The sequence below is a fragment of the Ipomoea nil genome, unplaced genomic scaffold, assembly GCF_001879475.1.
Source record: "Ipomoea nil cultivar Tokyo-kokei standard unplaced genomic scaffold, Asagao_1.1 scaffold2144, whole genome shotgun sequence".
Classification (NCBI taxonomy): domain Eukaryota; kingdom Viridiplantae; phylum Streptophyta; class Magnoliopsida; order Solanales; family Convolvulaceae; genus Ipomoea; species Ipomoea nil.
The window spans coordinates 4500667-4513799 of record NW_017618572.1 but is presented as its reverse complement, the minus strand read 5'-3'; the positions used below and the strand labels follow the sequence as shown (position 1 = coordinate 4513799).

At 34.2% G+C, this 13133-nt stretch overlaps 1 protein-coding gene across 2 annotated transcripts; it reads right to left on the bottom strand.

Annotated features, from left to right (window-relative positions):
• Positions 1–6670: 6670 nt before the first annotated feature.
• LOC109148536 lies at positions 6671–9173 on the bottom strand. 2 transcript variants are annotated; one of them, XM_019296274.1, is made up of 5 exons: positions 8742–9172; positions 8379–8493; positions 8231–8312; positions 7629–7680; positions 6671–6923 (listed from the first exon to the last, which is right to left on the bottom strand). In XM_019296274.1, the coding sequence occupies exons 1-5, from the start codon at positions 9096–9098 to the stop codon at positions 6861–6863; spliced, it is 669 nt and encodes a 222-aa protein (XP_019151819.1). In that variant the 5' UTR covers positions 9099–9172; the 3' UTR covers positions 6671–6860. The 2 variants fall into 2 exon arrangements, 1 of the variants encoding a protein (XP_019151819.1); XR_002048824.1 differs by having other exon boundaries at positions 6888–6923; positions 8209–8312; positions 8742–9173.
• Between the last annotated feature and the right edge of the window lie 3960 nt (positions 9174–13133).

Below are 13133 nucleotides of genomic sequence, written 5' to 3'. Positions count from 1 at the left end.
TAAAAAACAAGAAGATGTGTGAGTAGTAACGTTAGTGAAACCAAAAAGTTGGCTCGCTCCCTCACTATTCTTAGCTCGTGGCTAAGAGGTGGATTATATGGCTCTGGGGGTGCACTACACACTCTTACAAACACACACTCCACTCGTGTATCGCTCAAGGTGGCAGATACTCTCACAAGCCCTTTTCCAAAAAGAAATATTCTAGTCCGGAACTCAAGTTGATATGGATTCAACCTCAAAGTTCAAGAAAACGTACCTGGGAAAACTTCACAAGCCTTTGAGAGTAAGGTGTATCACGAGGTAGGTAATAAAATTGAGAGCAAGAAGCAAAGAAAAAGGACAATACAAGCACAGAAACTAAGCAAGATTTGAAAGAAAAAAGGGAAGCAAAGAAAGAAGTATGTCAGAAAGATATGCAGGACCAATATCAGAAGATAGACACAAATAGAATGTAATAGGGGTTCAAGCGTACCACAACCAAATAGGAATATATCAAGAACTCCTTCCAACCTTATACTTTTCCCCTTCCTTTTCCCTTCAAAATTCTCCTACCAACCAGATTCCTTCCCCAACCTTATTCTTTTTCTTTATTGCTTTCTCTTTTTTGCTTTTTTTTTTTTTTTTTTTTTTTTCAAATTTCTTGATTTTTTTGATTTTTTTATAAGTAACCTCCAAATAACTACTGTAAATATCAACAAAAATTTCGGACCAAGAAGATCCACACAACCCCTTCAAAACATAATCAAGAATTTCAAGAATCACCCAGAAAAACAGAAACGCTGCCCTTACTTCGAAGATCAATATATCAATGACTGTAAGGAATTAGCACGTGTATAATATATCAAAAGAACGCCTCAGAAGAGATCTACAACATATCAAAATTTCAGATAAAACTAACCAGTGGATATCAAGATATAGGTCATTCTTTGAAACTGGTCACAGAACGCGGAAATCTAGACAGGGTGTGATTGCGCGTAAATGCGCTTCGGATATAGGTAAGGGTGAGATGAGATTGTTTTCTTGACTGAATTTTTGGTAATATGGTGCTTAGGAGGTGTGAGGTGTCGTTGATATTGGATAGGAAAAAGGGAAAACTCTTTCGGGATAGGTTTTCAAGAAACTAAAGAACATGTATCAAGATTCAAGAAAATAATCAAGAATGCAAAGGAAATTTTTTTGGGGTTTTTAAATGAATAAGACACGAAAAAAAGTAGTATGTAAGATAAGAATGAGATAAACCTAGGGAACCAAAGAAAACAAATTTCTAACGATAATGAGATAAATCTAGACTCTGAATACCAAATTGATATGAACCTAGTCCAATGTTCAAATAAAGATGAAATATTGTCCCAAGAATGCTCTCAAAAGTAAAGATAGAGATGGATCAAAATACCTTAAACCTCACGAGAAATCCTTTGTCTCGAATCCTCAAAGACTTAGAAGAATCCCATGGTAGCTTCAAGTACCTCGATGATGCAATCTTCAATCAACTAGAGTCGGATCTAGTTTCCTTCGATTCAAGAACGAGTCCACGAACCTAAATCTAAGGTTGAAGAAAGGAAGATTGATTCGAGTCCACGAATCAATTTGCTAGTCGAGTCCACGACTAGCCACTAATTGAGTCCACAATTAGCCATAAGGTTTCTTACACAAGTGTAAAGAAAAACTTAAGAATTTTATTGAATTAAAGCCCCCTCTAAAACTGATATGGATGTGCCCTATTTATAGGTATAGGGCAGCATTGTAATCCTAAATACAATGGGAATAAGAGTCATAAACCAAATCTAGAAAGCAAGTAAATATAGTCCTATTTAGAAAAGGATTTAAGGAATCCTTTCTAAATACAAACTAGTGTTTTCTCTTTCATGCCATACAAATTAAAATAATGATGACTAAAAATAATAAGGCTTATTTGTGCCTAATTTAATCTCCAAAATCAGCACTTAAACAATTATAAAAAGCCTTGAATTCTTCTTCATCTTTTACAAATGGGCTTGACTTGGATTTCCATCATCTTTGAATATCACCAATGAAGAGTTATCTTAATTGTTTGGACTTGGGCCTTGTGATTGGCCCAATTGGTACTCTTGATGGATCTTCATTATGTTGGGTCGCATCATCCTCCGCTTTTTGAAAATGATTTGACCTCGAATCTTGTAAGCATTGTCTTTGATCCATGATATCACTTGAAATGGGCCACTATAATACTTTCCTCTATCGAATGGAATTATTATTGGGCCTTCTTGTTTCTTCCACCAATGATTCTTTAAGGATGTAGTTATGGGCCTTTGATGAGCTCACTATAGACCCTTATTGGATTCCATGTGTAGTGGTTCTTATTACAACCCAAATTTTAATCTTATAAATTCGGTTTTAAGAAATCCCAAAATAGTCATTTTTCACTCCATAAAAATTTTTGCAATGGAATCAGTGTTAGAATAAAATATTTTGAGCCATTTTTAAATAAATTCAACACCGAAACATGATTTGAAACAAAAATCCTAAATTCTCGGGTACATTGCGTGCCAAGTTTTGAACTGAAAATTCAATCTGAGTGAAATCGAGAGAAATCTAAGAAGCCTAAATCAAGTGTCTATCTAGAAATCATTTTTGAGAAATTCAATTTCAACCCCAAACTATTTTAAATCCTGATTTTGGACCATGATCCATGAAGTATGGTGAACCACACCACTCTAAGAGCTTGTCTGATGCAACTTTCTAGCCAAGCCTTTACACTTTTGCCCTCCACCAATCATGAGAGATCACCCTAGGGTTTTGTGCCTCTATAAATAAGAACAATATCAGACATTTGCCTCATGATTCCACTTTTTGCTTCCCACATTTTTGAGCTCTGCAAGAACAAGAAACATCACAATAAGGTTTTAGCCTTCATTTCCATCCATTCATTTTTCTCCCTTCCAATCTTACTCCTTCTAGCTTTATTCTCTAAGAACTTGGTAGTAAGTGGTTGTGTGGTTTGTTTGAGATGTTAGGAGGGTGTAACTAGCTTGGGAAGAAGGTGAAATTCCAGCTAAGAGAAGAAGTCTACAAAGGTATAACCCCATGGACTCCCAAAGCTATTTTAGACTCTGTGAAGTCATTGTTCTGTGCTTGAAATAAGTAGAAATGCTAAAATAATGTGTGTTTGAGCTAGTAAATAATCTATTGTTGAGCTATGGTGTGTTGTTGATGATTTGGGAGTGTTTATTTGCTTGATATTGCATTACATGGGAAGAAGAAGCTCACTGGTGCACAACATAGTGTGCACCAGATGAGGCACGGATCTAGCCAACGACCCTTGGGAGGAGTCGTTGGCTAGGGCCGTGGAGGAGTGGCCCTAGGGCATGGCTCTAGGCAAGAGCCGTGACCCTAGGCCCCCGCTTGGCGGCTCCAGGCGGCAGGGCTCCTCAAGCCCCGCTAAGCAGGAGCTGTGCAGTGGTCGGGCCCTTGTGGCTCAGCTACGTGTCGTTTCGGACCGGGACTGGCGGGCCCTTGAGGCTCGGACATTCGGGGCCGTCACGACGCACGTTTAGAAAGTAATTTCATGGAATTTGGAGTAGAATTGAGCTTTATGTGATAGAAGATGTTGTTTGTGAATGTTTACAGTGAAGGAAAATGTTGAGTGTTGGTTTTGGATACTTATTTGAGAAGCATGGAAATTATATGAATGTTAGATAATGAAATATGATCAATATTTGTTAAGTTTGCTAGAAAAGCATGCCTAGATGTCTAATTGACTTGTTGAGATTATTGCCAAGAATATTACAGTTTACAGAGCAGGTTTACAGTAAATAAGAATATGTTGAGCATTTTGAGTTCAAGTGCATGTTGAATTAGATGCTAAGTGTTTGCCAAATGAAGATTTGCTAAATTATGATTTATGAGCATGTTTATAGAATTGTTGAGAATTCACAGTGAAAAGATAATTGAAGTTCATTCTACAGTAAAGTGCATATTTGAGCATATCATGTTTTAAAATGCATAAATGGCCAAAGTGAGCCTAAGTATTATTTTCAAAGACTCATATCTATTTTAGAAAGTCATCTTCTTGTTGCATTGAGAAATTGTTGAGAAGTTATGTGCATAAGTAAAGAAGTTGCATGAGATATATATGCTATATATTGTGAGACAAATAGTATTTTGGAGGCCCGTTAGGACTATATCCTTTCAGAAGAAAAGAGATAAGATCGAATAGAACCAACAAGCAGTGAAAGAAAGAAAGTAAAGCAAGAAACGGATATTGCGATCCGATATCATGTAACGCGGCGTATTCCCACGTTACGAGGTTTAAACTGCCCGCCAGGCTTGGAATCCTGGTCAGGGGGTGTGCACACTGATAGTTCGATACCTGATTCCACAGAGTTTGAGAAAAGGACCAAGAGAGTGGTTCTATAGGCGAGTTGAGTATTAGGCCGGCTAGATGCCGAGCCCAGATAGGTATATTTACCTTATGGTGAAGTCCCACCTTGCCCATGATTAAAGAAAGCAATCGAGTCAAGAGACTCAAGAGAAAGCAATCGAGTCAAGAGACTCAAGAGAAAGTAATCGAGTCAAGAGACTCAAGAGAAAGAAAGCGAGTCATTGTGACTCTAAGAAACCTCCACAAGAAAAAGTATTCTTTTGCAAAAGAGTGTATATGTATATCTATCTATACTTATACTAAAAGCATCATGTTCATTTTCATTGCATGATCAAGTATGATTCCACGAGATTGCATAATGAGAATGATTGCACTAGATTGCATAATGAGTATATGATTGATTATATATTGAGTATATGATTGCACGAGATTGCGTAATGAGTATATGATTGCAAGAGATTGCGTAATGAGTATATGATTGCACTAGATTGCATGTCGAGTATATTATTGCACTAGATTGCATAATGAGTATGATTGCACGAGATTGCATATTGAGTATATGATTGCACGAGTTTGCATGATGAGTATATGATAGCATGAGTTTGATTTGAGATTATATGATAGCACATGATTGCTTATTGAGTTATGTGATAGTATGAGATTACTACTGAGATGTTAGATAGACTTGAGATTATAGATGAGATAAGTATGTGAAAGTATGAGCTTGATGATAAGCTAGATAATTGTGAAAGCATGCCTATTTGATAATTAGGTTGCAAGCATTTAGAAACCCTGTTGAGCATGATTAACTGTTGTTGAGTGATTGAGAATGACTGATCTAAGAATGTGAAACAAATGTTTTCCAAAAGTATATACTGTAGTACTTTACAGGGTTGAGTGGCGTTATACTTAGCTTCGTGCTAACGAGTTTGTTTTCTACTTGTTGTTTGTTAACCTCTTTCGGGTGGACCCAGTTCGCGAGAGAGAGTACGAGTTAGACTAGACTAACATTAGTTAGCATTTGTAGTCTAAACTCTTGATGTGGATTACTTTTTGAGACTTGTAGTTGACTACACGTTGTTTTTTATGGTGCTGGACACCGGGGTTTATCCCCTAATTTGATTGATGATTAGTAAGACTTTTAATGATTTAGTTTGTTTATCCTTAGCCTGTGCAATCACGGTGAAGGGTGATTGTGGCGGTGACACCTCTACTAAGTTGTTTAGTAAGTTTATTCCGCTGCCTTAGTTTATCTTTAAAGGTTTAGTCTGTTAAATAAGTTTAAAAAAAGTGGAGTATTACATTTCATCATCCTTTCCTTTCGCTTAGTTTGCTTCCTTGGCCTCGACTTATCTATTACCATTGGCTGTCAAGGCCACATAGGTGTTTGGGGCTTTGCACCTAAGACTCTTGTATAAATCCCATGCCCTTAAAGCCTTATGAACATGGTAATTGTGGACTTATCGTCCATCCCGTCTACCTTTGCCTCTTTGGTCCGCCAACATGCGAAAAAATTAATTAGAGTTTCGCTCACCTTTTGTTGCACCGTAGCTAGGTAAGTAAAATGCTTTCTGGTTCTCATCTTCCTCATAAAATGGGTGGTAATTGGTAAATTTCATTGCTAAGTCGTGAAAAGAGTCAATAGATCCCCCCACCCCCAAATTAAGTTCATGAACCAACGCTGAGTTGATCTTCTTAGGGTCGAAAAGAAAGCTCGACACATGACTGCTTTAGCGAACTCCATTAACAACATGGTGGCTTGGTAGGTCTATGATATGCTCTTGAGGGCCCCCTACCCCATCAAACTGTTTGATATTATGCAACTTGAAATTAGCGGGGAGGGGCTTGTTCATAATTCTCAGTGTGAAGGGCATGATGATCTCGATTTTCAAGATTACATGCAAATTACCTTGTTCCTTCCAGTGAACCAACTCCTCGATTTTAGCATTCATCTTGTCAACCCATCCTTTGGGAATGGATATATGTGTTTGGCTATGTGTGCTGACAACTTGTGGGCCCTTAATGGTCGGGGTATGATCAATATTTTCATCCATAGCCCCTTGAAGGTGGGTTCCAGCTGCTCCCTCGGGGATCCCCTCATTTTTCCCCTAACTACGGCCCCGGGCCCCCTACATTGGGCTCCAACTTGCGGGGACACATTAAGGATTAATGTTTAGATTACTTTTTTTGACTTAGTTTTTATCATTGTTTTGTTATCCTGTAGAACATATCTATACAGTTGCTTTTGGTAGCCTATTTTTATCTCTTTGTACAAGTATAAATAATTCATAGACTTCTACTTAATAGATATGATTTTCACACACACACATATATATAGATAGATGCAGATTATATATGTACAAATTTCATTATTCTGATTTCTGATTAATAATTTTACAACAAATATTAGCTAGTATGTAGCATCATTTCCTTCACAAGTCCACCATATTTAGCAGGTTTTGCCTACCTGCAAGAGTTTATATAAGATTCGATGTTTCCATTATAGCCGTTCTGCCAATTGCGGAAACTGTTGCAGCAGCCAAGCTACGCCTCTGATAGCAACCTGTCAATTAAAAATGATGTCATGTCCCACAAGCTAAGTCTAAAGCATCATAAGAATCAGTTCCTGGTAGCTTGATAAAGGAACCACCTACTAGCTGTGTGTGCGAAAGTATATCTAGCAGGTTATTCTTCCTGGGTGACCTTACAGTGCAGCAGACAGTCAGACACTAATGTAGCAATGTGCATATAGATAGGGTAAGTTTCAAGCTTGTCATTGCATCATACTAATGCATATTGGAATACTAGCTACTAGCCAAGTGGTTTCATTCTATGTATTCTATTCTCTATTCATGTTTTTAGTTTGGAAAACATGTCTACCAACACTCATTTTCCAAATTCAATTTTTTAGGACTATAACATTATAAAGACAACACAAATTCAAATGCATATACATGTATGTTAATATGAATAATGTCCATGGGCCAAGTACATTGTGGTCTGATAGCATACCTGTCACTTTCCATACGAAAGGTTTCAAGATCAAATCTCCTCCCTAGCAAGGGTCGGAATAATGGCGGAACCAAGTAGGGACTAGGTATGAACTAGGGTATGGTGGAACCATGGTGGGACCCAGGAACATGTCAAAACCAAAAATAAGGCAAAAAAAAAATGTCCATGGATGCACTCATTTTAAATGCATATACATGTATGTCAATCCAATGTTACATGTTTAAGAGAAAGGTAGATCAATATAGGAAATACATACCAAAGCTGTCTCTCCAGGCTTGATTGCAGGTTCAACACTGTCTCTACCATATCTGGTCAAGAAAATTGACATTTAGGCTAAACTTGAAAAAGAATAATTGAAACAAAAGAAAAAGAAAATTCCCATTTAAGAAGTAAGGCCATATTCAGGTAGCTCTTTTAATATTGATTTTCAAAAGAAAGCAGCAAAAAAAAAAAAAAAAAAAAAAAAAAACATAAATGAAAAAGAAAAATTAGCTTCAGCTTAGCATGCATTGATTAGTATGTTAAATTGTAATCTTCAAGTAAACATCTTTCAGTTTGATTATTACATTATTCTGAGATAGACATCTTTTTAAGTTTGAGAAGGCACTTAATATCCTAGTTTCAACCCAACATTTGGGGCAGATGCAAGGAATAAAAAGAAGAAAGAGGAGGAGGAGGAGGTAATTCTGACTCTAAGTGAAGAAGTTAATTTTCCAGGAAATTTCAAGTACAAGAAACTTTTACATTGCAATACCAGGAATCATAAGACAAGAAAGTGGGAAATTCAGTTTAAAAAGTGACAACCTCATTAGCAAAGCTACTAGATATATAGCTACCTCAAATTTTGGATATACTCACAGTATTTGCCTCTGGCCATCTACTGCTTCCAACCGATAAAAGCTACATCCTTTGCTAAAAGGAAATGGCCTTCCCTTCCATTCTGTTCATAAATTTAATCATCAGCCGAGTAGGAATAAATACAAGATGCAATAAAGACTTCTTGTACCTAAGTGCCATGTGACCCCTACAGCTGAGGAATCCTCCTCTGATATATCATCAATCACAAATTGCAGATCAGGCCCAACAGAATCAATAAACTTCCTAAAAAATTCTAGAATGGCCTGCAGTAAGAATAAGAGCTCAAACCTAAAAGTCATGAGCATAAAAAGAAATTTGTTGCTGATGATGGTATAGAAGCAAGCATTCTATACAACTCATAAGCATATAAACCTTGTACTCTTAATTATTTATATTTGTCTCTAACAATGCCCTAATTGCTCGTATCCAAGAACTAGAACATGAAACAAAAGAAAGGAAATGACCAATTTGTTTTAATGTCAATTTCGAATTCCGCCCTCGTAACACTGACCTTGCGTCCAACAAAGGGCTGAGGGAATACGAGATCTTCATATACACAATTCTCAGCTATAAGGCCTTCAACCGAGGCCAAGTCGCGGCCATTGATACCAGAGTAGAATTTCCTCACCACGCTCGACGCCGATTCCAACTCATCAGTGATGATAGTAGGAGCAGTAGACACAGAGGAAGCGGGGGTTAGCACCGCCCCCTGATTGCGGTACCGCACAATCGACTTAGCTACTGGACGGCAGAACTCGCCGGCTCTATCAGCACGGGGAAAAAAACCGCCACCGCCGGCAGTAGTGGAGAGGTTTGCTTTGGGAGGACGAAGGGAGAAAGATGGGACGGAAGTCGTCAGCATCGCCATAGCTGAACCTTCTCGAGGGTGAACCCAATGGCGCGAATAATAACCGCCAGAAAATATTACTGGTGAGAGAGATTTTGTGAAAAAAAAAAAAAAAAAAAACAAAAAAAAACCAACAACTGTTATGGGCTTAATGAGATCGTAGTTATGGACTACGGTACAATTTCATTCTAAAAGCTGTATCGTTTGCAGGCGTTATATCGTCCCCGCGGTGCATAATTGATTATGCACCGCGCATTAAAACAGCGTCGTTTCTACCGTTATAACAGAGTGACACTACAGTATGTCTAAATCAATACTGTCTCACATATTATTTTTATATTATCAAATGAAACTGCTGTTATATCAAAATGATATTGTAGTTGTGATGAAATGAAACTACAGTATATATAAAATGAAACTGAATAACATTTCACATATTCGAGTATATATTTTACAATGAAGCTGTAATTATATTGAAATGATCATGTAGTTGTGTTTTAATGAAACTATAGTGTATATAAAATAAAATTAAATAATATTTTCATATATTTGAGTGTATAAATATTGAATGAAACTGCAGTTGTGTTGAACTGAAACTGCAGTGTATACAAAATGAAACTGAAGAACAGAGTTATTTTTTGCGAAAATTCTGTTTCTTTTCATTAAATAAAACAACGTCATTTTGATACGCGGTGTATAATCAATTATGCACCACGGTACACGATATAATTTGTCTATCACTTGTTTATGGGCCAACTCTTAAAACATTAGGGCCCAATTTAATTCCGACGACAAATCATGATATACGATCACTTTTAATATTTTACAGATTCATTCTTAGGAAAAATTATACCTTGGATCAGGATCCATTTTGCATTGTGAACTCCGGTCTAAAATAACATTTATATTATGTACTAGTTTTTTTACGCGCATTGCGCGATTGGAATAATGCCCAATGTTTTTCTTAAATAAGTATTTTAAAGTATATCAAGACAAGATTATATTAGAATTGTTCATGCATTGATAATTGAATGTTGAATTTGCGTATTTAAATTGGTAATTCTAAGTTTACAAATGCAAGATAATATAGTCAAAATTGATTATAATTGTCAATAAAATAATTGTATGGGTAGGGTTGAAACCAAATACGGGACATAAAGGAGAGCAAATAAAAGTTAAAGCATAAAATATTAAATATATACTAATATTGTTTGAGGAGATTCCGGTGGTTAGAGTTCTATTAAGACTTTAATATTAGAATTAGATTAATGTTGTAGTTATAATTCTATATTAGACTAACGGTGAATTAACGGTACTTAATCGAAAAGTTAACCGATCGGATAATCATATAATTAAGGATAAATTAAAATATGAACAATCTGAACTATTCATTTGTTGACGGTAATTTTTTCTACCCAATGTTTATAATTAAATAAATATTTGAAAGTATATAAATGCAAGATTATATATGAGAAGTTCAACATAAGTAATTTAATGTCTAATTTGTTTATTTAAATATGTAATTCATAGTATATGAATACAATGTAATATAGGAGATTCATTATAATTGTTACTAAATTTTTTTTAAATAGTAACCAAATATTTTTGTTGCAAAGGGTTCTAATATATTTAATGAATGCACATATATACAAGATCAATGAATGAATCAACGGTACCAGTCCTTTAGGTGTTTTGCTCAGTGTTCATTTAGTTCAACCATTATTGTTGAATAAATTATTATGGACCGGATAAAGAAATTCCTAATTTAAGGAATTTTGATCTAGTAAAAATTTAAAAATTTTAATTATAATGTAACCCAAAGATATTGGACGATTGTAAATATGATGCAACCCAAATATCAAAATGCTAAAAAAAGTGTTTTGGTTATTCAACAGTTTGAAGCAACAATTTGTTCCAAACCGCTGAAAATTCAACATTGCAATTTACAATATTTTCACTTAACGTTTTTGAAAATTATTTCCCCAAAACACATCTATATTTTAAAAAATTATTATTAAAACAATTATTGTTATTATTATTATTATTATTATTATTATTATTATTATTATTATTATTATTATTATTATTATTATTATTATTATTATTATTATTATTATTATTATTATTATTATTATTATTATTATTATTATTATTATTATTATTATTATTATTATTATTATTATTATACCCTTATGTCATTTTAAATGTTATTTTAAACAGCTAATTTTTTCAAAAATCTTTTTACCAACCGTTGATATAATTCGCTGGTCAAATCCGCTAATATAATCTGCTAACGCTAACTGCTAACTGCTGATTGTCAAACAAGGACATTGCGAAGTAATTTCTCACTTCAATTTGTCGTGTGATTTGAATACTCTCTTTGTCAACAAATCCCTCAAGTAGTTAATATAATTGGCTTTATTAATTTAAATTTTTAAATTTTTTCATGGTATTAATAAAATACTTGGTAAATAAATATATAGCATTATTTTGTATTATAACTTTGATATTTAATTAAAAATAGTGCACAAAAAAGATAACAGACAATGTAGTGAATATAATCAATTGATGAATTTGAATGTAAAGAATTTTTACATTGAAGAAAAATAAAGACAATATAACTAATGAAATTTTTTCTCTTAATTAATTTATTGATAATGAATAATTTTTTTTAATAAAGACATTGTAGGGACAATGTAGCGAATATTATCAATTGATGGATTTGAATTTTGAATGTAAAGAATTTTTATATTGGAGAAAAATAAAGACAATATAACTAATGAAATTATTTCTCTTATTTAATTTATTGATAATGAATAATTTTTTTTAATAAAGACATTGTAGACACATAATTCTAAATTAAAGAAATGCATATGTATTATTTTTTGTTGTAGCTACTAAATTATTATTTAAGTTAATAAGAGTAACATAGAGTACTAATTATGCCAACTTTGATTGGGATGTGGTTCGAACCTAAGACATTTTCTTATTGAAATTAATGAGTAAGTTAACGGTGAACTAACAGAAATTAACGGAAAAGATAATATTTAACGGAAAAATTAACGGATAATCATATTCATTAAGGATAAATTAAGAAATCTCAAGAAAAAATTAAAATCTAATCAATCTGAGCCATTCATTTGATTAAAAAATTTGACCGCCATTTTTTCTACCCATTATAGGCCTAACTCTCTTGGGCTCTTATTAGTATAGTAGATAGTTGTTAAAGAAGGCCAGAGGGAGGGGCTAAAAAGCCCACAAATAATATAGGCATAAGGGCAATAGTTAGGTTGTGCAACCGTGTGCACCATGCATGGTGCACACGGTTATAAAACGACGTCATTTTGACTAAAAACGCACGTCCCATTTTATAAAAAAAAAATTCAGTTTCGATTTCCCTCAACAGCATTATTGTGGATATATAGTTATGAATTATTGTGGATATAGTTATGAATTTGTGGATATATAATTATGCATTTATGGATATATAGTTATGAATTTATGGATATTTAGTTCATTCATTGTGGATGTTTAGTTCATTCATTGTGGATATTTAGTTCATCCATTCTGGATTTTGTTTTATTCATTCACTGTGGATATATAGTTATGAACTTGTGGATATATAGTTATGAACTTGTGGATATATAATTCAAATTATGCAAAAAAAAAAATGCTATTGTCAAAAATTGAACCTGATTTTTTTTTTTTATTTTTAAAGTGGAACGTGCGTGTTTAGTCAAAACGACGTCGTTTTTGCAACCATGTGCACCATACATGATGCACACGGTTGCACAGCATAATTTGCAACTTAAGGAAGGCAACCCGCCTTAGGCTCATAAGATTATGGTGGGCCCCACCAAAATATTAACTTTGTAATTTTTTTAAATTTGTTGTTAGTAATATAAATAATTGTATTTATTTATTATACTATATAGTCTATATCTGTGGTAGAGACTTAGTCTTATTAATGTTATCCTATAGAATAGGAGCTTTGTATATAGGACTGTAATTCTTTGTCTACGGTTAATTGAATTGGTTATCCATAATCTCATCTGG

Bases quoted from the DNA above. Each gene is read 5' to 3' on its own strand.
- LOC109148536 (XM_019296274.1), bottom strand. From the start codon at position 9,098: ATGGCGATGCTGACGACTTCCGTCCCATCTTTCTCCCTTCGTCCTCCC. The intron at 8,494-8,741 runs GTCAGTGTTACG...TTCTTACTGCAG, and splicing joins AGCCCTTTGTTGGACGCAAG to GCCATTCTAGAATTTTTTAG. The intron at 7,681-8,230 runs GTGAGTATATCC...TTTCTTGACCAG, and splicing joins GATGGCCAGAGGCAAATACT to ATATGGTAGAGACAGTGTTG.